This window comes from Orcinus orca, chromosome 13 (assembly GCF_937001465.1).
Source record: "Orcinus orca chromosome 13, mOrcOrc1.1, whole genome shotgun sequence".
In the NCBI taxonomy this organism is placed as follows: Eukaryota; Metazoa; Chordata; class Mammalia; order Artiodactyla; family Delphinidae; genus Orcinus; species Orcinus orca.
The window spans coordinates 25,156,278-25,181,329 of NC_064571.1; the positions used below are offsets into that span (position 1 = coordinate 25,156,278).

A 25,052-nucleotide genomic window follows, 5' to 3' on the forward strand; every position below is an offset into this window, starting at 1 on the left:
AACTTATCAGCCTCAGGTGATTCTGACACCAACTACTATTCATGTTTCATCCTTCATTTCATTAGATGCTGCTTATGAAAGACCCAAAAAGGAAAAAGTCAAGATGCTCTTCTGGACTTTGGCCTCTCTTTGGCCCATTTCTGCCAACAATCCTAGAGGTGTCTGAACAGCTAAAGATAATAGGTGTGTTCAGCAAGAAATTCTCGTGTGGTGGTTGCTTGGAGCCATGGTCCCCAGGGCCTACTCCAAGTGTGGCCTATAGGCCACCAGCATCTCTGGGGGCTGTTCGAGATACAGGATCTCAGGCTGAACACAGACCTTCTGAATCAGAATCTACCTCTTAACAAGATCCCCAAGTAATTCGTGTACAGCTTAAAGTTTTAGGAGCTTTGGACTAGGAGCCTAGGGAATGGAATGGCTGAGACCTTCCACATCTACCTTCAGTTAATGAAGGCCCACTGACCTGGCACTCATATTAGGTGAAAATGATGGGATAGTAAGTGGGCACAATTGAGAGAAATCCTTCAGGTCCCAACTGAAATTTGAGTATTTCAGCACTTATGATCAAGGGATCAAACCATGGAGGGCAGGGCAGGATCAAATCAATACCCAGGTGAGCCAGAGAAGCTGGAAATAAGAGGGTGCAGAAAAAGAGCCCCTAGAAGCCAGGAGAGCTCTGAGTAAAGCCCTAGTTGGCAGCCTTCAGAAATAGCCTCTACCCATGCCAAGGAAAACACACTCATAGCTCCCGCTTGCCCCACTGGGAGCTTTTATTCTACAAAGAACCTCAACTCTGTGGTCCATCTCCACCACCCCACAGTGCAAAACCGGGTTCCTGTGGAGTCAGGTCTATCAGAGGCCCCGAATGCTGGCTCACTGGGGATGCTTCTTGTAGACAGAACCGTCCACCCCGATGGTGGAGCGCAGCCGCTCCTCGCCCTTGTTCTCCTTGATGCGCCGCAGGACGGCTGCCAGCGTAGCCGCGCACAGGCTGGCTGAGCGTGTGGACACGATCTGGCAGACCCGGTGAGTGGCCACACAGTCCTCCTGTGTCGGGTCCAGGCCCAGCCGCACCAGGATCTCACGGGCCTTCCGGATGCCATCCTTCTCCCTGGGAAACAGAAACAGCGTGTGGGCAGGGGTCCACTCACTGTGGCCAGTGGGCGGGGTATGTGGGCCGACATAGAAAGCCCTCGGCTCCAGCAAACACTATGTCCCAGGGAGGGCAGACACCCACCTCACTGCTCTGTCCACCTATGGGGGCGGCGGTGAGCAGTGAATAAGGAGGAGAGGAAAGCACAAGCTGAGTTCCTCTCCCAGACACACACACACACACACACACACACACACACACACACACGCAGTACTTCAGGTGCCCATTTTTCCCCCAGTGAGAACAATTAATTTTTCTCACACACATCCTATGGGAGGACAAGGCCCTGGTCTTGGGGCTTTACGCACCAAGTTGTGTGTGTGTGAGCTTGCCTTTCTCAGGTTAGTGGGAATGGTTTCCCTCTGACCACAGGGACCCAGCTGTGGAGCCCATCCTATTTTCTCTCTATAAGGCAGTCAGAGTCTATTGCACTTCACAATGGAGTCAGCACTGCTTTACCTTGCATCTAAAGATGGCGATAAAGGGTTGATGCTATGAGATTAGCCCTCTTCTTAGGGGAACTAAGAGCCACACAAATATGAAGACTGTCATCCCCTCCAACTTTAACAAGTAGGTCCAGTTCCTTCAAGAATTCCACTTAAAACAAAGTCATTTGAACTGTCTCACTGCTCTCTTTAGCACCAAAATCACCTCCTCTCCACCGTCTGGTCCCTGAGACAAGGCCTCATCAGGCGACAAGTGGAAGTCTCAAGGACGGGAAACCAGGCCCAACACTTTGGATATTGTTAACTGAAAAACAAAAATCAGGCCATCCTCGCTCCCACTCCTGCCACTCTGTGAAGATGTAGGTAGGCCTCAGCCCTACCTTTTGGAAATAAATGGGTCCATCTTAGGGCCATCCAAGGACCTATTTTTCTGTTATGAAGCAGGGGTCAGGACAGAGCCCGTTTTGAAAATCACCAATAGGGAATGAAATGTCAGGGTTTCAGGAGAAGGGAAAGGAAGTAGATGCAAGTGAGTCATTAAAAGACCCACAGGGAGCCTCCAGCATTAAGCTTAGGTCCCTGGGCCAGGCAGGAACACAAGTGCAAAAGCACGAGTCCCTGCGTGGGGGCCAGCTGTCCCCAGCACCATGAGTCACTTTGGTAGTCAGCACGTTCAAAACAGACAAGAGTGGAGACTATCTGGCTGGTGACATCTAGCCACAGGCCTGCCATGTGAGGCCCAGGCCTCAACAGTGGGTGAGACCCTCCTGCCATCCACATTTGAAGGATCAAGGGTCCATGCGTCTTCCTCATTCCCCGGCCACCTGTCCACCATTCTGGGGTCCCAGTGAACAGAGAAGGACCCGAAGCTTACCCTTCAATATCTGAAACATCTTTGGTCTCAAAGTGGCCCGTGGCGAGGAGTTCAGGGCTGAGCTTCCCCCCAAAAAGCAGCTCCTCCTTGGCCATCTTCACTAGGATAAGCCTCACGAGCTCCCCCATGTACATTCCACTGATCATCTTCTCAAATCTGCAGGGAGAGACACACCAAAAAAATTAAGTCTCTGCTGCCAATGAACTCGCTACTTCCTTGTGGAAGCCACATGCACACACGTGAGGCTGATGCAGGACGAAGCGCTAACTTGTGTGGCACTAAGAGTGAGAGATGTAGAGAAGTGATGGTATTTCCTTCTCTAGCAAGGAAATGCTCTTTTAAAATGAAATCTTATGTAGAACCTCAATATTTATTTACAAGAGGAGAAAAAAAGGTCAATCTGATTAAATTTGGGGCACAGGGCCAGCAACTCATCACCTCACACTGTCCCTCCCCTTGCAGGCCATTTGTGGATTCCTGAGAAAACTGTGAGAACAACCTGGGGTGGGAGGACGATGAAAAAGAGTAGAAGGACAGGTTGGGACAGGTGAGAAGGAGTACCAAGTGTCAGGTGGTCTTGGGAATCTGGGAGTGAGACATGTTGGAAGTTTCCGAGGAGGAAGGTGACTGGGTAGCTGAGAGGGCAGTTGGGTAATTTATTTTTTCAACACTAGGTGACACTGTTTTCTTTACAAGATCGTCTTTCTGGCTTAGATATGTGACAGGAGAAACCAAGCCCTTACAATTCTTTCTAGCAAAAAAGGCCTTTTCTTGGTATCTTAGAAAGGATCTAGGTCCTAGAGAGAGGAGGCACGCAGGGCCTTGGGCCACTAATCTACGCAGGCCTTCAGAGGAGGCCCAGAGCAGGGGTGTGGATGGGATTCCGATGTCACCTGGTGCAAACCAAAGAGAGGAAGCCGGGCCCTCGGGAAGTGACTTGCTCAAGACCCAAAGCCAGGTATGGCAGAACCGGAGCTAAGTGGAGAGCTGGCAAAACTGCCTGAACAGAAGGTATGTTTAAAATGTTTAAGCACCAGCACAGGCACGCTGCCTGAGAGGTAGCCCAGCTTCAACAGTAAGGAACTCACAGGTCTGCTTCTGCACCTTCTCCAAAATAGCTGGTTCTACGACAGATAGGGGAGGGGGCCAGTGGGGCTCTGAAGTGTGAGTGGTAAAAGTTTTTATTGCAGTTTTTAAAAACACTTTGTTTCAGTCAATGTTTGGAAAATATTTATTTAGAAACATATAAAGAGTGAAAAAAAGTTCCTCCTCAAGCCCAGTAATAACTTCAGGGACAGCTGACACGTTGGTACATGTCCTCCCAGCATTTCTTTTTTTCTTTTTGAGCAGTTTTTTCAGTCCATGAATTTCCCACCAGCCATGGCAGACACAGCCAGTCTATGAAATGGACTCATGTTTCAACATGTGAGAGAAGCTTGTGACTTAAATAGATTGTGCTTTGAGGAAGCAAGGACTCCCCCTGTAAAGAAAAGGCCTCTCTTTTATAAAGCTGGTTTATAGGTTGGATTTTCCTCTCCAAGCAGGGATTGGTACTAGAAGATTTCCTACAACAGTCACAACACCAGTAAGACCAGAGTGGGCATGGGAATTCCCTGGTGGTCCAGTTGTTAGGACTCCACGCTTTCACTGCCGAGGGCCCTGTTCAGTCCCTGGTTGGGGAACTAAGATCCCGCAAGCCTCGAAAAAAGACCAGAGAGGGCCTGATTGCTCAAAACGTTTTGTAACTGCCTTCAGAGCTTGCAGCAATCCCTGTTTCAAGATCTTTAATAAGGACATTGGGCAAATGTTTGTGAGAGTGAAATAATGTTTTGTAAGAATCAAAAGTAACTAAAGGGCTTCCCTAGTGGCGCAGTGGTTGAGAGTCTGCCTGCTGATGCAGGGGACACGGGTTCGTGCCCCGGTCTGGGAAGATCCCACATGCCATGGAGCGGCTAGGCCCGTGAGCCATGGCCGCTGAGCCTGCGCGTCCGGAGCCTGTGCTCCGCAATGGGAGAGACCACAACAGTGAGAGGCCCGCGTAATGCAAAAAAAAGAAAAAAAAAAAAAAAAAGTAACTAAAAACCAAGTCTGACCAGGTTGGAGAGACTTCAGGGGTCCAAAATGCTAGAGCCCCTCCTCCAGGCCACTCCAGGATCCTGGCTGGACCAGAGGTCCAGGGAAGGTGGCCGAATGGGCTCCTTAACCAACTTTTCTACATGCCTTGGGTCTGGCTATGGCTGGAGCAGGAGGCCCTGGGACTGCTGCGACCCAGCCTAGCTCATAATAGGCAACGCTGCAGGAGTCTGAGTCAGAACCTCAGCCAGTAATTAGGAGCCAACTCTCACAGCTTTATCCCCTGAGCAGTGACAGAGCTGGGAACTACAAAAGGAGCTTTCAGATCCCTAATCTTTGCCATCTCAACATGACTTTTCTTATGTGGTGCACAAACTGTTTCTATGGACAGCTTACAAACTGAAGGTGGAAAGAAAGAGCAGGGCCGCACACTTCGAATACGAAGAATACGACCTTCTAAATTGACTGCTCTGAGAGATCCAGTCAAATCATTACCCATAATCTGTTTTGTCCGCTTGCTCTATCTTTTTTAGAGCTCTCTCAGCAACTGATAGTCACAATGTATTAGGAAGCGCAACATTCCCATAAAGCAGTGGGTGTCTTGGCAACTTTTGGGGGCTATAATGTTGTAAAGTAAAAATGAGAGCCACCCCCGGACCCGGCCAGCCCCCACCTCAGCTCTGGAGCCCACCCCCCGAGCCCACCGCACACAGGGCAGCTGCTTACAGTTGCTTCCCGGGGTTCAGAGAGCCCATGTCGATCTCCTGGTCAAACTCCGTGCGGATGTCATCAAGCACGCCATCATCCCCAAAGGCTCCCCACTCCATGTTGATACACATACGGCCCTCGTCACCCTCCACCATGTCGATGTGGCGCATCTCTTCCATGTAGCAAGCATTGCTGCCCGTGCCTGGACAAAACAAGGGACTGCTCGGCACCCACCCGCACCATCCTCCCCCCAAACCCCACATCTGTCCTAAACCTCCGTCCTGAGACCACCCCAGGGTGGCTGGGATTCCTCGATGCAGACCCCCAACATCCCAACATGGTCCAACCCACTACCACCCACAACTCCACAAGTCCTGGCTCAGCCCTCCAAAGTGACCGCACCATTATCTTCCAATATGAAGTATTCAATACAAAGGAACATCCAGGCCATGGACCCCTCCTCTCTTTGCAGCCCACCCCCGCAATCCATCGGCCAGCACTGCTCCTCACACCCAGTGCTCACGCACCCACAATAAGACCAATCTCGCAGTTCTGGTCATCATAACCACAGGTCATCATGGTCCCAACTGTGTCATTCACCACTGCCACAATGTCAATATCAAAGTCCTGCAGGGATAAAAGGGGGGCTTCTGACTTTCACTGTCACAGAAAGGTTACAGATGTGAAGATGAAGAGAAAGAGCAGTAAGACACACAGCTCAAGTGCAAGGCTAGAGCTGGAAACTGGGTCCAGATCCAGTCTAACAGCAGCATCTCACTTCCCACCCTGCTGGTCCTCATCTTGGAGGGCTTCGCTGACAGCAGCCCTGCAGTCTAGTTCACAGCCATCACTGCACTGAGAAGAGCCCGTCTTATCATTATCTTCTCATTCTCTTTTTTCTTTTCTTTCTCTCCCTCCCTCCCAGAAGGTCTTGTCCTTCTGTGACAAGACCTTTATCATGTCCTTTCTCTACCTTATTCCACCCTGATATCAATATCATCCCAACTTTCTCATTTGAAAATGATATTCGAGTCTTCTTCAGATTAAGAACTAAAGGGTTTTTCTTGTACCAAGGCTAAGATTAGTTGTCCATCACGCTAATATGAAGACCCCAAAGGCATTTGATCATATATAAGATCACTGGCGTGCTAACTCTCTCAATATAGGTATGTCATTATGCAGCACACCTTAAACTTATACAGAGCTGTATCTCAATAAAACTGGAAAAAAATAAAGATTATTGAGTAACATAGCAGAGAAGAAGACAAGAAAACTTCTCATTAAGAACCACAAAAGATTCTCATGCTGATTTGAGGACAGACAGGGAAAGACTTCAGAGTGAACCCAAGAGAATGTAAAGAGCCTCCAGACCCCAAGCTCCTGCCTCCCCATCTCTGCTGCCCTACTCACCCCTCTCCTCTGGATGGCTTTCCGGATCAGAGTAACCACATCTTTCCCTTCCACACCACTGGACTTGAACCCCTTGGTCCATGAGACCAGGAAACTCTGCAAAAGGACCAAGGAATATTGATTCCCCACAAAACTCAACCACACTCCTCATCATTAGGAGACCTCGTCCATGGGGCTAAACTAAAGTCATGACTGAATTTGTATATTTCTTCCCGACTAGTCTAGGAAGGAGAAACTCTGTCAATGACCAAGAAAGGAGACTAAATGAATGATTTATTGCCCCCAAGAAGTGGAAAGAGCAGGTTGTAGAAATGCCAAAATAAGACACTTGTATCCTAACGTCATTAACTTTCAACGATGTCTATCATAACACTTTAGAACAAAGGAGTCCCAGACTAATATCTCACTCCTTCTTCCCTAAGAGGGATAAGGATAATGTGCAATGTATATGGTCCTGCAAATTGCCATTTGACAGTGATAAAGACCCCCTCTTCTCCGATACCCCTTTACCATCGCTTTCACACATACCTACACAAACTCTCCCAGAAGGACAGAACTCCCAATACTCAAACATTGTCCACTCGATCCATCACAGCAACCTCCTTTACAACCTCCATTGTAAAGGTAGCAGGTGGCTCAGAGTTCTTCCCAGTCCTCCCAGTCCAAAGAATGAAGCAACAAAAGTGTCTGAAGAACTCATCTTACCTCGTCTAGTTTTGTTTGGAGACAGGGGAATGAGAAGGTAAAACCCAAAGGGAGCTTCTTGTCTTTGATTTGTAGCTTATCCATGAAGTTGGCCAGGCATTCAGCAATGTGGTCAAACAGCTAAGGGCACACAACACAGGAAGATGAGCAGGGAGGCAGAGTAGCTTAGGGATTAAGAGCATGGACTTTGGGCTCAGAAAGGAACTAGCTTAGCTGAATGTGTGCAAGATATGTATCCCCTCTGAAGTTTTAATTTGTTCATCTATAAAATGGGGGTGATAATTGTACCTGCCCATGAGTTACCAAAAGGATTAAAAGAGTCAATACATATAAGGATTTAACACTAGTTAGTGATTATTAAATACTGTCTTCCACTTACACCATTTATCCAAACCACCGTCAAAATAACTGCATTAGGCAGGGTAAATCATAGCCAAAGCTAATCAGAAAGTCATTGCGAGCCCTAGTAACGGAATATCCTTTGGTGGCTCTGTCAGAACCTCCCTTGACATGGATGCACAGCTGATTGTCTTACCAGAAAGGGCAGCCCATCTCACTGCCAAGAAGTATTTTAGCATCCCTGTCTCTTGTGATTGGGGGAGGGCATGGGACATTCTCTGTTAGCATTCTATAAATGAACTTAACGAAAATAAGTAACTTTTATATTTTTCCTCCCTCTAGAAAACCAGTTTCCTGGGGGCAATTCCAAGAAGTTAGTTTTGTTTTCTAACTTCAGTATGGAACACCCAAGTGAGTCCACAAAGAGCACTGAAGAATAAATAGGGTTTTATGAGTGGGCAGCCTCACAACCGTGACTATTCTAAGGAGGACCCAAGGCCCCTAAGAAAAATCCTAAGCCTAAGAAATCATCCAGACTTTCAATCTGCCCCAAAGCTCGCAGCCCCATGGTTTCCTTTTTGCCCACTCAGCATCCCCGAAGAGAAATTGGTGACCATTCCAGACACTTAGAGACTGAGGCCAGGAACATTCTGACGCAAAAAGTAAGCAAAGGTCAAAAAGACTGAGGAGCAGACATAGAGAATGGACTTGAGGACACGGGGAGGGGGAAGGGTAAGCTGGGACAAAGTGAGAGAGTGGCATGGACTTATATATACTACCAAATGTAAAATAGATAGCTAGTGGGAAGCAGCCGCATAGGACAGGGAGATCAGCTCGGTGCTTTGTGTCCACCTAGAGGGGTGGGATAGGGAGGGTGGGAGGGAGGGAGACACAAGAGGGAGGAGATATGGGGATATATGTATATGTATAGCTGACTCACTTTGTTATAAAGCAGAAACTAACACACCATTGTAAAGCAATTACACTCCAATAAAGATGTTAAAAAAAAATAAAAAAAGACTGAGCAGAATCCAAGGGCCAGGTTGACCAGATGGCAAAATCTAAAAGCCAAGGGAGGTGAAAGCGGACAACATTCCTTTCCTTCTCTAGGCAGAAGCAAGGAAGATTCCACTAAACCTGGGGTCCCCAAAGTGTGGTCCACAGCAGCATCACCATCATGTTACAAATGCAAATTCTAGGGCCCAAACCTAAACCTCCTGAATCAGAAGGTGTGGTAGAGCTCCAGGTGATCCTGAAGCAGTGGTTTGAGAACCACTGCACTAAACCAAAAAAGGGTTTGCATTTATAAAGGAACTGAGAGGCTCGGGGTGGCAGGGTAGATTGAGAGATGCACTGGCTCCCCAGATGTCTGGGGTATGCTCAGTAAGAGGCTAGAAAGACAAGCCCCTCCTAGAAGGGGGCCAGCTCTAACTGAGCTTCCCACATCGATCCTGTCTCTCTGTCTGATCATGTGCAAAATTAACCTCAGCTGATGCTGAAACTCTCAATTTCCAAACCAAAACATTCTCAAGAGCAAATACTGGGCAATGACGGGGCTCTCTCACTAAGAGGATCCCCAATGCAAAGTGCCAACTCCCTTGAGCAGAGATCAAGTATTTTAATGTGGAAATAGGGTTTCTAGACAGATACTCAGTGAGTTCTGTTCTGTTGGGAAGTTGATCAGAGACAAAGTTTACAATAGGGTTAAACAAATTCCCAGCACCTTCTTCCTGGTACTCTAGTCAAAATGATCTTTAGTACAATAGTTTTTATCTAAAAAAAGGAAGTTGCAGAAGCTGTGCAAAGAGATAAGGCCAATCATCAGAGATGGGGGGAGGGGTTGGAAAAAGTAAAATGGTTTCCCCTCATCCAGCCCTGATCACTGCTCTCTTTCCAATTGCACTACCAACAGGGGAAGGCAGAAAAAAAAAAGAGACAGTGAAGAGGCATTAAATAATGTGTTGCCCAATACAGTAGCCACTAGTCATCTGTGGCTATTTCAATTAATCAGAATTTTAAAAAATTAAAAAGTTCCTTCCTCAGTCACACCAGCCATATTTCAAGTGCTCAATACTACACGTAGCTAGTGGCTGCCTCACTAGACAGGGCAGATATCAAATGGTTCCATCACCATGAACAGTTCTATTGGACAGTTCTGAGTTAGAAGAACCTACAGCTCTTTAAAAGAGGGTAAAAGGAGACCATCTGCTTCCCTTAAAGGAAGACTATACCCTTTTCGGTTAGCTGATGATCTAAGGATAAGATACTGGGAGAAACAGCTAACATCTTCCTGCCATAAAAAGGCTCAAAGAGCATCATTTTATGAAGGTAGAAAGGTTTCCTCTTCCTTATTGGTCTGACAATGTGTTCACTCCCTTTCCCACAGGAAACACCTTTAAAAATCTAAAGTGGCTGCTATTACCATTTGTAATTCACTGCTCTCATGTGGAAGTTCATGTGGCAGAAGACAGACTCTGTCCAGGGACCCACACTGCCCAGGTTCACAGATCTTCAAAAACTTTTGCAAGTTTTGAGTTTGGTTATTTGGTCTTGGTTTTAACTAAATTTTATTTTTTAAATCCATTTGTTTTCCTATAGTTAATTAAAAGATTGATACCTAATATTTTAAAAAAGAAAGAAAGAAAAAGGAAAAGATAGGAAAAAAAGCATCAGTAATTCCACCACTAAAATAGCAACAATGAATTTCCTTCCAATCTTTTTACCAAGTGTTTTCTGCTGCTTTTAGAACAATAACATTCTTTCCCTTTCTTAGGATGGAATAAGCACCTATATTTTCTAGCTTTCTTTGTTTCATTTTTATATAGCATTTTTTTCCATTTATTTGAAGGATTCTTAATATCACAGTAGATTCATAGTTTCTTCCAGATGGATCTGATAGATTCTTTTGGACTAACACATTTTGTTTCAGTATACTGGAGCCACGTGACAACCTCAGTGCAGCTCAAATCCCACTGTCCCAGAGACTCAGCCTCCCGTGTCCAACCCCAGCATTAAAACAAGGAAAACAGTTTTACCCTCAGGGCCACCCCCAAGGACATAAAAGGGTCTAAAGATATCTCCCCCATATGTCCTACTCATGGTCCAAAATTCCTTTCCCAGGTGGCCTGCTGTGGTGGGAAGAACAGTGCACTGGAAGTGAGAAGGTTCCACCTCCTCCAAGCTCTAAGGCTCAAGAGATGACCATGCAGGAAGAGCATCTTACTTAGATTTCATTTTCTCCATTTGCTCTTTTATTGAGTACATATTAGGTATAATAAAATACAGCAGGAATAGCCAGCACTCAAGAGTGATCCCTATAGCTATGAATGTCTTTGGTGATTCCTCTCCATGGACTGAGAGCAGCTGTAGTAGGAGTAGAAAGAACATCCCAAGGAAGCTTTTTTAGAGCAGGTGAAAGGGGATACCCAAGAGCAGAGAACAATGGCTGGACCTGTGGCCATCACCCACCAACAAGCCAGATACTTCTGGTGTGGTAGCAATGAGTGCCCCCTCTGTAGGAAGGCTCTCCTGGGAGAACTTTTGAGAGGGAGAGCCCCAGAGGGCCTGCCCTGCAGGATCTCACATCTGCATGAGCACCAGCCCCTTTGGAGAGTGCTTCCTACTCTGGAAGCAGGGGCAGGTAGTAGGGACCCTGGACCACCATGTTGCCTAGTTCCAGGAAGCACCCATGGACTACATAATGTGGCCTAAAAAGTGGAGCCTCCTAGAGTTGGACAAACACAGACTCCTGTCATATGAATCTGACTTTGTGTCTTGCCTCTGGCCCCTCCCACCCCTGTAATCTAAGGCCAAGTCACTCAATCTTTCAAAGCCCAATTCCACATCTAGGAAATGGAGATAGTAGGAGCACCCAGCCTTAGGGCTAGTGTGAGGATAAGATGAGGAAATCTATACAAAGCGCTTTCACTCAGCCTGACTTCCTTCAGCTCTTCCTCTTGGTGGTTGCTCATCAACACAACATGTATTACTTTCTGTGGGATGATATGTGTGTCTTGGTGGTCCAGTTGGACTTGAAGCCCTGGAGGGGAAGGACCAGGACTTTGATTCCCAGCAAGGATCAGTGGCCCAGTGTCTAGTAGATGCTCAAAACATGTTTGGACACTATCATGACAGCAACTCCATCCTTGCTCGTTCTCTTCTAGGTATTACTGAGAGGACTCTTACTTGGATTTCACATTTCTTCTCCATCCACTCTTTTTATTGTATGTGCCGAGTACAAAATGTGATTCTAGAGGTCACAGAGATATGGGGATGACTAAGCATAATTTGGGGCCAGTGTGGAAGCACACGGAGCCCACTGCAGTGCCAGGTAGAACAGACTCCCAGAAGCTGTATTTTAGTGTTTTCTCAACAGGCTGAGAAAGCAAATAACCAAAAAGGCAAAGAGGCAGGTTCCATTTCATGCAATGCTATGCTAACAACTGTGAGTCAGAGGGCTACAGAATGACCACCGTGGCAGGTGGCAGTGTCAAACCACAACTGTGTATTCTTGACACTAACCATAGGTGTCCAGGTATACTGGCCCAGCCTCCTGGCAGCAGGCTTTCCTCAATAACCAGTGCATGCAAGCACACCTCAAATGAGATGGAAAATCAAAATCCCTCCCACTAAAGCACATCCAGACCCTGGGGCCTTGTGCACACACTCCCTGCCCTCTGGCCGTGTGCACCTCTCCTGATGGAGGTCCCCCACCTAGCCTCCAGGCATGGAGGGGGATCATCCAGCAAAGAGAGGACGGGGAATCTGAGCCTCAGTCAAGATCTCCTCCCTCCAGACCACAGAGAAGGAGCAGTATCTGCTCCTGTGGGGTCCAGAGCCCCAGTGGCCACCCCAAGAGATGGGTCATACCTGGGTGCCACTGCCTCGCATGATGTCCTCAGGAATGGCGTAGATCTGGTTCTCCATCTCAACCTTCTGGAGCCCATTGTCTGTTACTTTCACCCAAAGCACACGGAAGTTGGTCCCTCCAAGGTCCAGAGCCAGGAATTCTCCATGTTCTGCAGCGAGAAGGACCACTATTAGTTCGGGAAAGACAAGGTATAACTGTTTCACAGAGACCAAAACTTAAAACCCAAGAATCCTGCCATAAACACTGGTCATCTCTGGGTGATGAGGTGGCCAGCGGGTCTTTTTTCTACACACTTTTATGTATTGTCTGATTCTTTTTCTTAATGCTAAACACTTCTATATTACTTTCAGAATTCACGTAAAAAATCAGACAGTTTCACATCCAGTGATAGGGTGCCCACCCCCTCAGAGCTATTTCCCAAGGACTTTCAGCCAAGTCCCCATCAAACTCACAGGGCCCATCAAGCCCTGTACCAGGAGAGCAGGTCTCAGGTTTTTTGGGGGGTTTTTTGGTTTTTTTTTAATTAATTAATTCATTTCTGGCTGTGTTGGGTCTTCGTTGCTGCTCTAGTTGCATTGAGCGGGGGCTACTCTTTGTCGCGGTGTGCAGGCTTCTCATTGTGGTGGCTTCCCCTGTTGCGTAGCACGGGCTCTAGGCATGCAGGCTCAGTAGTTGTGGCTCTCGGGCTCTAGAGCGCAGGCTCAGTAGTCGTGGTGCACAATCTTAGCTGCTCCGTGGTACGTGGGATCTCCCTGGACCAGAGCTCAAACCCACGTCCCCTGCATTGGCAGGTGGATTCTTAACCACTGCGCCACCAGGGAAGTCCCCCAGGCCTCAGTTTTGTTCTTCATAGCCCCAGGACACCCAGCACGCTGCTACAAGCTTGTGGCCCCCTGGGCCTTTTGCCAAATTGTAATCCCTGAACAAAATGTACTCTTTTATGTTTGTATACAGTGACAGCAACATCTCTCGGCAGGATGAGGGTCACATGATGGAGTGGAATGGGATCCAGCTGGCTATAAATTAAGAGGCCTAGCAAATAAGTCAAGTAGGTGTCCCCACCAATAAAAGATCCTAGGTGCTGACTTAAGAGTATATAAGACAAGAGTCAGGCCACTCAGAAAAGCCACAAGGCTGGGGCAGAGTGGGGAGAAGGAGACTCCACAGACACAAGGGGGTCAAGGTCTTCAGGTGTCACCAGGAAGGCACAGTCCAGTCTCCCCAGGAAATAAGCAGTGCAGAACAGGAAACGTCCAGATTCCAGATGATAATACCGGCTACAGGGACACGCGCCATTGTACAGCACAGAATGGAAGTGCTGAAGAGGCTCGGAGGCCAGAGCCAGTGCTGGGGCCCAGCGGGGCAGGCAAGGACTGGGGAACAAGGCGGGCTCGTCCCCTCAGCAGCCTCTTCAACCAGTACTGCTCCACCAGTCTTCCAATGTCCTGCCGCACACCTTCTTGAAGGATACATGATTATTTCCGGGGGGATTCACTTGTTGGCATGTTTGTCAACACTCGGCCACTTTCCTGATGGGAGACTTGCCACTGAAGTAAGGGAGAATGGATCGGATGGTCAGGGAAGCGCTCTGACTAAATGAAACAAGGATTTATTCTGACCCACTTCTTCTCAGCGGCAATAACTGTTTGGTCCTGAGAAAAGCTACATCTGCCCAGCTCCTTGACGGCACTTACCCACACAGTCCCTACAGTCCAGAGGGGCAACTTGGGGCGGGCATCATTCACCCGACATTCCGTGGGGACTTGCCTCCACACAACAATGGCTTGCTGGTAACAATATACAGAGACTGGCTCTGGAGCCCACATTACCTGCATCAGAACCCCAGCCACATTTTGGCCGTGGCAAATTCCTGAGCCTCTGAGCCTCAGCTGCCTCATCTCTAGAGGAGGAACATCATACCTCATGTGGTTGAGGTGAGGGGAAGAGCAGATAATGTGCCTCAAGTAACCAGCACAGTGCCAAGAACTCAGGACACACTAAATAAGTACTAGAAACTTTCCATCCAGGCTCTCGGCAAACACTGCCTGACACCCACACTTAAAAGTCTCCCAGGGGGCTTCCCTGGTGGTGCAGTGGTTGAGAGTCCGCCTGCCGATGCAGGGGACACGGGTTCGTGCCCCGGTCTGGGAAGATCCCGCATGCCACGGAGCGGCTGGGCCCGTGAGCCATGCCGCTGAGCCTGCACATCCGGAGCCGGTGCTCCGCAATGGGAGAGGCCACAACAGTGAGAGGCCCGCGTACCGGAAAAAAAAAAAAAAAAAAAGTCTCCCAGGCCCAGTATTAGGACTGCCTCTCAGACTGAAAAAAGTAAAAGCAACATTCTGAGGCGAGACTGAAGAAACCTGTCCAAGGAAAGCCATTGAAATCTTCTCCAGTGACTTTAGCATTCCTCCTCAGGGGTACTAATTTTCCATCCCTTCCCTGGCATCTGGAGGTCCCCCCAGCCCTCTAGCTACAGTCGCTAGATAGCTTGGGTCACCTCAGCCCCATCTGGGGAGACTGCCCCTCTTGTGGCCATGGATGACTTTTCCAGGCACTCCAGTTCTGAGCCTCCCCTGGTAGTGGGACGTCAGCCAGTTCGTAGGGAAAACTATGTGTGGTTGTCATGGGGGATGAAAAGGAAAATCAGAGATGAACTGCCTGCATCAGCACTCTGCCCCAGGACACATGAATCTGCTGAATCGGCAACCGTGGGGGACTGAGGCTGCCGAGGCTGCCCCTGGTTGGTCACGATTTAAGGCCAGCCCAGCCGGATTCACTGGAGAGGACAGCTCCGTCAAGAATGGTGGTTTTGCAGTATTTGCTGATGGACTGAAGGGAAACCACAAATAATACAGTGCTGCTGATAATTCCATTCCCAGGAAGGAATGTCATTCTTTTCAGACTCCACCAGGTCAGACATTCCTCTGCATCCCTCCTCCCTGATGCTCCCTCCATAAACACACAGGATCACAACTTCCAGAGCCAAAGACTTTATTCCTTCCAGAGTCCAATATCTCTGAGGCAGGCCCAGCATCATGACTCCTAGAGCTAAATCCTAAGGTGACCCCTGGGGACAGTGGATGGACCCCTACCCTAGTGCCTGCCTCTCCACCACCCATGAGAGGCCCTCACACAGAGAAGCAGCAAGCTTTGCTTTGAATTCCAGCTCAGCTGCTACACTACCTGTGTGGCTTCTCTGAGCATATCACCTCAGCTGCAGAACAGGGCTCATAATGCTGACTTTCCCAGGGGTCATGAGCTTACATGAAATACAGAACACATTATGTGAATATATAGGTATACTGTAAGCCATCAATAAACAGCTGCTGCTGTCACTGTTATTACTCCTTTGATTACGTAGCTCCTCTCGTATCCCTACCTACTCCTATCCTACTCCTGGCCCAGGTCCTACCTACACTGTCAACCTTCCGGGACACCCCAGAAGCCCAGAGCAGAGAGTGTGTGATGTGGTGTGAAGGAGGATGGCATCTATGGGCCTGGGACAGTCAGACTGGACGGGCAGGAGTAAGGCTCTGGGGCAGGAGAACATGTCTAGAGCAGGTTTCTTAAGTACACAGCCACAGGGCAGACAACCCAGTAAGGTCCAGCGAGATCATTCTGCTGAATGAGTATACTTGGTATTCGAGGCAATGTATTAAGAAAACATCTCATATTGCATCTGCTTATTGATGGTTCATTTATTAAACAAAATATTTGAGGAGACCATAAGACCAGAGGTAAGATTTCTTTTATTGTTAAGCATGCTGTTATGTCTAGAAAACATTTTTAATATCTGATTTTTAAAATGTTCAAACAGTACAAAAGTGGAAAAAATGAAAAGCAAACATCTCTTCTCTTCCCCATGCCCCAAAAGTAACCATTATTAACATTTCTTGAGTGTCCTTAGATACATTTATATTATAAAAACAGGGAAGACTGTTAACTGACACATTCTAAGAAAAGAGTTTGAATTGCTGGTTCTAAGGATTTATGTGTTTGATTACCAAAGATATTAGCAAATTAACTTCCTAAAAATTCTCTCCAAATTCCACATAAACCAACAGGTGGGTGTCACTGTCACCAGTGTCCTATGTTATGTACAATTAATCTTTGCCAACCTCATAGGTCAAAGTGGCAGCTCATTTTTTAAACTTGGTTTCTTTCCTTTGTGTAGGTTAGACATTTTGAATTATTGACTGGCATTGCGAATTCTTTCTTCTGTGAATTTACTGTTCAAATGTTTTGTCTTTTAAAAATATATATTTATTATTTTCTTAATAATGTAAAAGAGCTCTTTGCATATTAATGAAACTAGTTTTGTTGGTTGTATATCTGCAATTATTTTTCTCCAGTTGGATATTTGTCTTCACTGCCCTTTCTAAATCTCTCCAGTTACTTCTAAATGTTGTCACCAGCACTGCTAAAATAAAAGAAGCAAGATTTCACCATAGGTTTATTTAAAAGATCAAATTCATCTTATACTTTCTTATGTGACTTTTTGAAAAAAATGAAGCCCAGAACCCTGTCTTCATCTCTCTTGTCTCTGGGACACAGTTCAGACTTTTCCACTTGCATCTGGATTATTGTGGCAATAAAACAATGGAAAGACAGAGGCAGGTGTGGAGGAGGTTTAGTTAATTTAAGGCCCACCATGTAGATATTTTTAAAAGGAGAAAAATATGTTGTGTGATATTCATAAACATTATCTCATTAATCCTCAACAACCTTATTGGACATCATGATCCCAATTTCCAGATAAGAAAACTAAGGCTCAGGTCAAGTAACTGAAACCAAGATTTAAATCCAGGTCTAGCTCTCTAGCAAAGTTTTCTACTGCAGTGAGGAAGAAGGCTGCTCATGAGAAAGTTGTAAATCCTCAAATAAGGAATTCTTCATTATCGGGACTTCCCTGGTGGTCCAATGGTTAGGGCTCCGCGTTTTCACTGCTGAGGACCTGGGTTCAGAGCCTGGTTGGGGAACTAAAATCATGCAAGCCGCGTGGTGTGGCCAAAAAAAAAAAAAGGAATTCTTCATTATCGATGCCAAGAGCATAAAACCCAAAGGTTGCCACAGGCTCTAAGCCAGCCTGCGTGGCAAAGGAAGTGACACTGTGGTTCAGAAGCTGAGTCACTTAGTTAAGATCATACAAGGGTAAACAACTGCTGGATTTGACCCCAAGTTCATCTGACCCCAGCACCCGTGCCAGTCCCTATGCACCTCACCCATATCTCTCGTAGTGCTGGTTCCTGGAAGCTGAGGATTACCTGACGCAGAATCCAGGATGGAAGCAAATAAGCCATAAAGTGATGAAAAAGAAAGCAAAACTGCCCTAATCTTTATCAGTAACTTGGCCCATCCCTCTGGGCCAAGTGTTCTCAAACTTGAGTGGGAGGCGGCAGACACACATCCACTGGCAAGAGGTGACACACCCTTCTCCCCAAAGGAACCTAGGACCTGCTAAGGCTTTTCGAGGCAGGTTTTTTCAGCAGCCGCAAATTGGTGCCGTCTCATACAATTATACCAAACCTCCGTTCGCACCTTACTGGACACTCCCCAATCTCTCTCTGATGAAGGTTCTCCTAATTAAGAACATCCCCCTCCAAAAGCAGACAAAAGAAGAGGTAACAACCCTCTATTGAAAGGAAATAAGGGGGCTTCCCTGGTGGCGCAGTGGTTAAGAACCCGCCTGCCAATGCTGGGGACACGGCTTCGAGCCCTGGTCCAGGAAGATCCCAAACGCCGCAGAGCAACTAAGCCTGTGCGCCACAACCACTGAGCCCACAAGCCACAACTACTGAAACCCATGCACCTCAACGAACAGTAGCACATGCTCACCCCAACTAGAGAAAGCCCGCACACAGCAACAAAGACCCAACACAGCCAAAAATAAAATAAATAAATTTAAAAAAAAAAAAGGAAATAAGGACTCATAGTTAAGAGGAACTGGCAATAGGAGTATTAGGTCTTGCCACCCTCCATCGAATTACCCAATGGTTAAGATTCAAGTTGCTGGGCTTCCCTGGTGGTGCAGTGGTTGAGAATCCGCGTGCCAATGCAGGGGACACAGGTTCAAGCCCTGGTCCAGGAAGATCCCACATGCCGCAGAGCAACTAATCCTGTACACCACAACTACTGAGCCCGCACTCTAAAGCCCGCGAGCCACAACTACTGAGCCCGCGCACCACAACTACTGAGCCCGCGCACCACAACTACTGAAGCCCACGTGCCCAGAGCCCGTGCTCCACAACAAGAGAAGCCACTGCAACGAGAAGCCCGCACACCGCAATGAAGAGTAGCCCCCGCTCGCCACAACTAGAGAAAAGTCTGCGCACAGTAAAGAAGACCCAACTGCGGCCATAAATAAATAAATAAATTTATTTATTTTTTAAAAAAATGGATTCAAGTTTTTCCCTCTGGCAGAGTTTGTTTGCTGACTCATTTCCCATCCTGGACTACCACTCTGCCCACTTTCAGTGAGGTTCTTATCAAATACATAAGGTCAGCAAGATAAAGGGGTTTCAATTTCTCCTGGGAACTCACCTGTCCCAGGGAAAGGCTAAAGAGGACTAAAATGGCATCTGAGTAAGTAACCACCTGAACATGATAGTCACTGTCATCTCGGTTGATGGGACATCAGTAATGTATTTGAGCAGGCCCTAACTCTAGCATTATTCAAGTCACTCACTCACAATGTCCAAGCAATTTGTGAGGGGTGAGGGCCAGACGAATTTCCCAACAGTCTATTTTCAATCACTAGGTATTTGCCACTAATTAAAATAGATCACCACCTGTTCCTCCCATCAGGAGCTCAGAGCAGTGTGCCAACCAGTGCACAAAGGACGACTTGTGAACAGAACAGGTCTGGTTTTGTTTTGCATTTTTAAGCAGCAGTGCCCTTTTGTCAAAGGCAACTGTGTTCAGAAGTGGCAGAGCACTGCCTTGTTAAGGCTAGAGCCAGAGCCCAGTACCTCACCCTGGGCAGGGCTTCTTCAGGTGATCAAATGGACTTCTTCGGAAGCCTCCTTTAGACAAGTAGCTTTGATGCAGCGTTCCCAGAGCTCTGAGGATCCTTGAAGTTGCCATAGTGCCTGCTAGCACTCCGCGACAGATGGCTAAGAATGTACGGCATGGACTCCAATTGAGAGGACAACTAAAAGTCTCTAGGTCTTGAGTAGGTAATCCAGCAAAACTAACTTTGCCAGACACAGGTTTCAAGGCACGTATTTCCCAAGTACCTGGAAACACCACAGTCACTACCACCTCTGGCAGCCTCTTTTTAAGTTCCAAGATTTCGGATACTCCATTATAGTACAACAAGACACTGAATGCCAAAATGTAGAAACAGAGAAACGTAAAGCTGCTTCAGTTGAAGGGAGGGGCCTGGAGCACATACCATTTGTAAGTGCCCCCCAAACCTCCCAAAACACCATCAGAAAGCACCACCCTGCTGCTTTTATACTCAGGAAATGTTTCTTAAGCTCAAAATACGTGCCACTCACAGAGAAATGTTATACTAGCTCCACAGATGTGAAACTACTCTTCAAAGGATTAAAATATGATTATCTTTCAATACTGTGTAGGCATTGAGTGTGTTAAGATTTTCAGGCAGGCCGACATGGGTTCAAATCCCATTTTAACATGTATTAGCCATATAAATACAGGTAAATTATTAGAAATCTGATACTCAGATTTCATCATCTGTTAAAAGGGGACAGTAATAACCTCCTGTCTAGCCAGCACCTCCCCATCACTCGCCAGGACACAGAGACACAGAGACACAGACACACAGTTTTTGGTCAAGAATCAATGCAATGAATGCGTAAGGTGTTTGGCACAATGCCTGGTGTATGTAAAATGTTTAATAAACTCCAGTTACCACTATATGGAGGCTACTTATCAATACAATCTTCATTTTATATTGTAGGCACCATATAAATCCACTTATTAGTTTGCATGTATGCAAGCTATTAATCTATGTCCCCACGACACAGCTGTTGATACAATGCTGAGCAACCCAGATAAGGGCTCCTTTCAGAGTAAAGGGCTCCTTTACCAGCCTCCATGCACCCTATCACCAGCCTAGTCTCTCTTTATCATGTCATGTACTTGCATTATATGACCTAGTATCATTTCCTTTATGATGATAAATGATATCCTTATGTCCCCAGGATAATGTGCACTCTTCAAAAGTGGGGCACAAGGCTGCTCAGCACATTGCTGCCCCACAGAGGACCAGCCTCAGAGGGGATTCTATTGAATGAACTGAACAGCTAGGCCTGAGTTACAAATAGAAGAATGAATGCATTGCGCTAGCAGTGTTAGGGGCCTCTAGTGATATGCCTAAGGGCCCAGGCTTTGGAACACAGATGGCTGGGTTCAAATCCCAATGCTTCTACTTGCTCATTATGTGACTTTGGGCCAAGGTGCCTAATCTCTCTAAATCTAGTTTCTTTTTCTCTAAAACAGGGTTTATGGTGTCTACCATTGAATCACTGTGAGAATTAATGAGATAGTTCAAATACAGTGCTTAGCATAGTACCTGGCATTTATAAGCCTACATTTTAAAATTATCATCATCATCATCATCATCATTCCCTGCTCTCGAGGGAATTAAATCTAGCTAGAGGGTAGAGATACATTCACCTGCAAAAAATAATTCACAATTCATGGAAGTGGGGAAGTATCAAAAGATCAATACAGCAAAGGTTTCATCTTACTCTGCCTTAAGACATGCTTATATCTAAACAATTCTGCCAAGACAGTGAGGGCAATAAAGATACTACAAAGATAATTTATTTCTAAATTGGAACGCTGGAAAAAAAATTTGTTAAAAATGTAAATTATTTATTAAATAAATAAACCCATTGGAATGCTGGAATATTTGTAGATTTTTAGTTGGGTCTACTTGAGCTTCTTATTATAATGGTACAAAGTCAATCCATATTTATGGTCAATTTTAAAAGATAATAACCTGATTTGCTCCAGAAACTTTTGTTCAGCAACATGAGCCAATGTAAAGCATGAATCTTATGGCCTTGGAGTCAAGACTACCTATGCTTAAAGTCCAACTGTGCCACTAACTGTACACAGGTGACCTTGGCAATCTCTTTTAGCCTCAGTTGCCTTATTTTTAAATTGGAAATGTCTCCCTTGTAGAGTTTGCATGGAGAGTAAAACAGATTGTTTCCATAAACAGACATCATGGGTGCTCATTAAATGATATCAGCTATTCCTGCATTTCGTCTTAAGACGGAACTGTCCTCTGAAAGCCAGATGCCTTGTGATGTGTGTAATGGGCCCCCTGACAGGGCTGTGACTGGGGCTGGTACTGCAATCACATGCATAGTTCAGCTTAGGTTAGGGCTGCCTACAGAGAGGTCAAGATGGTGAGATTCCTGACAGATACAAATAAAGAATTTCTCTGTTCAACTCTGCACTGCCAAAAACAAAAAGGGTGGGGGGAGTCACAGACAATAATTATTGGGGCAAGTGGAACTCTCATACAGCATTGGTGGGAGTAGAAAATAGTTCAACCACTTTGGAAACCAAAGTTCAAACCACTTTGGTCTGGGAGTTTCTTATAAATTAAACACATCCCAAACCCTATGACCCAGAAATTCCACTCCTAGTTGTTTCCTCAAGAAAAGGAAGAAAACAAAAACATATGTCCACAAAGAAGCTTGTAAAAGAATGTTTATAGTAGCTTTCATCAAAAACTGGAAACAGCCCAGGTGGCCATTGAATTCATTGTCATATAGGATTCCAATCACACCACGGAATCAGCAACCAAAAAGGAGCTACTGATATACACTACACGGATAAAGCCCACATTTTGATGGGTAAATGAAGTCTTGCATAAAGAGTAAATACTATATGATTGTATATACGGGAAGTTCTAGAACAGGCAAAACAAATACATGTGGAAAATTTAAAACAGTGATTACTTCTGGGGGTTGGGGACAGGGACTGCCTGGGAAGGTGCAGCAGGGAGCTTCCTGGGCTGATAATGTTTTCTATCTTGATAGGGGTTGTATTAAACAGGTATACATACTTGTCAACTCATCAGATGATATTTAAGATTTGCATCTCGTACGAAATTTTACATCAAAAGAAAAAAGAGCAAATATTGAACTCTGGTTAATAATGGGCCTGCTGAAGTTCTGGGGTTGAAATGAACTGATTTCTGCAATTTACTTTGCAATGCCTCAAATAAAACAAGAGGGACTGATGGGAGGAAGGATAGAGGAGTGTGATAAAACAAATCTAGTTAAAATATCAGTGTAGACTCTAGGTAGTCTGTATACGGATGTTCATTATACAATTCTTTCAACTTTTTTAAACTGTCTTAGAGAAAAAAACAAATAAGGAGCATTTTTTATATACATACCAGCTGACACCAAATTCAGTTACCTAAGTAAGATATTCTTGAACCATTTACATTTTCATTTTTATCTGTGCCAACTATGTTTCTTTGCACTGCATGGTCCACACAGTCTACGAAGCACAGATATTTTAAAATCAGCCCCCACAGGGCTCTGACTGTTGACATTCTCTTCCTTCTCACAGAGAACTCAAACCATAATTTGGAAGTTCATATTTCATGTGTGTAATGGAAGCCTCCATCATAAACAAATGGCCTGAAACCTCCTGAAGTCTCTCCCACGTTCTCTACCAGGTCTTTGATTACCATTAAATAGCTGAGACCTGATTTATGAAAGCTGGAACCTGGTCCTTGCTCCAAAATGCAGGTAGGGCCTCCAACGATGGGGATGAACCCTCACACCTGCTCCCTCCAATCAAAAGGACCTGGGAGATTCACTCACCCTCAGTAAAATCGGTGCTGGCTGTGAGTCTTGCCATGGTGGCTGCATAGGACTGTGTTTACAACACACATGGGAAGGTAACATAACCGAGTCCCCCTTAATTCTCAGAGAGCCAACCCTCTGATGTTTCTTCTTTTTACAAATGAGAAAATGGAGGAATAGGGCATAAATGAACTGCTCTAAAGCACACAGCTTGAATTCAAACCCTTTTAAACCTAGAATTCTGATCTTCACTCCTCACCACACACTGCCCTGAAACCACCTCTCACCCCTGGCAAGAAATAGCCAATTTTACAAAGGTCTGACCAGGACAAAACTGGGTAAGAAGCATTTGACAGTGGCTTTCACACTGCAAGCTGAAAAAATTAGTGAGACCTGACTAGAGACAGTTTTAAAGTATAGAAGATAATAGATCTGGGGCTTCCCTGGTGGCGCAGTGGTTAAGAATCCGCCTGCCAATGCAGGGGACACAGGTTCAAGCCCTGGCCCGGGAAGATCCCACATGCCGCAGAGCAACTAATCCTGTACACCACAACTACTGAGCCTGAGCTCTGGAGCTCGCGAGCCACAACTACTGAGCCCACATGCCGCAACTACTGAAGCCCACACACCTAGAGCCCGTGCTCCACAAGAGAAGCCACTGCAACGAGAAGCCCACACACCGCAACGAAGAGTAGCCCCCACTCGCCGCAACTAGAGAAAGCCTGCGTGCAGCAACGAAGACCCAACGCAGCCAAGAATGAATGAATGAATTTTTTTTAAAAAAAGAAGATAATAGATCTGTCACATTCAAGAATAAACATTAGTTCCTGAAACTTGTTTTCGTTGTATATCAACATTCATATGTATGTGTTTCTTGCTGTGACTATGCAGTCCAAAAAAGTTAGAGAGCCACTGACTAAGTCCCTTTAGAGCAGAGGTTTAGATCTGAGGTTTAACTTCCCAGATATGAAAAAGTAACACTGGAAAGGGCTGAGCAACATTCTGAGGAAGGCTAGCCTGGAGCAGGTGCCACTTGAGCAAGGTCTCTAGCCTTCTGTAGAAGAGAAGCACAGTCACCAACAGCAGCAACAGTGCCGGGACTGCGGCCTTGGCCGGCAAGCAGATGCACCAGCCAAGCCTCACAGGCTGCGTGACCACGTCCAGGGGAAAGGCAGTGGTCCCTGCACACAACGGCTCTCTCGCTTCTCCTCTCAGCACTTTACTGGGGTGCCAATAAAAAGAAGAATGTTCATTTTTGACAGGCTTTATCTAGTGAAGAGGTACTGGTCCTCACTGCCACATTCTATAACACACAGCCCAACTAACGAAATATAAAACTCAAAACCTTGATGTTGAACACTTTCAATTATATTCCCTCATGTTCCCCTCCCAGTTCCATTTTCTTTCTCTCTCTCCAGAAGCAACCCCTATCATTTATCTGGTACACATTTTCTAGCTTATATCCTAACAATTTTAGGATGTGTGTGTGTCCATGAGCAACATATAGCATTACTCGGAGAAGTTTTTTTAAAATAACATTCAACTACTATGAGGTACATGTCCTTCTGCAATTTTTCACTCTTCGTTTTGTAAATGTATCCATATTTATACATGGTCATTTTTGTGACACGCTATATTGTATCCCTTCATATGCACAGTCTATAAA

The 25,052-nt window shown here is 46.0% G+C and overlaps 1 protein-coding gene across 3 annotated transcripts in view; it reads right to left on the reverse strand.

The window, feature by feature from the left end:
- The window catches only part of HK2 (hexokinase 2), a 61,559-nt gene that overhangs the window by 13,525 nt on the left and 22,982 nt on the right, over positions 1-25,052 (reverse strand). For 2 of the 3 annotated variants that reach the window (XM_033400579.2, XM_004277122.4), the window contains exons 3-9: positions 12,578-12,726; positions 7,370-7,489; positions 6,665-6,760; positions 5,782-5,881; positions 5,273-5,456; positions 2,474-2,629; positions 878-1,111 (exon numbers count right to left, since the gene is read on the reverse strand). In XM_033400579.2, the coding sequence (XP_033256470.1) occupies positions 878-1,111; positions 2,474-2,629; positions 5,273-5,456; positions 5,782-5,881; positions 6,665-6,760; positions 7,370-7,489; positions 12,578-12,726 (1,039 nt within the window). The remainder of the gene's footprint in view (positions 1-877; positions 1,112-2,473; positions 2,630-5,272; positions 5,457-5,781; positions 5,882-6,664; positions 6,761-7,369; positions 7,490-12,577; positions 12,727-25,052) is intronic. The other variant, XM_033400578.2, reaches the window with a different exon arrangement.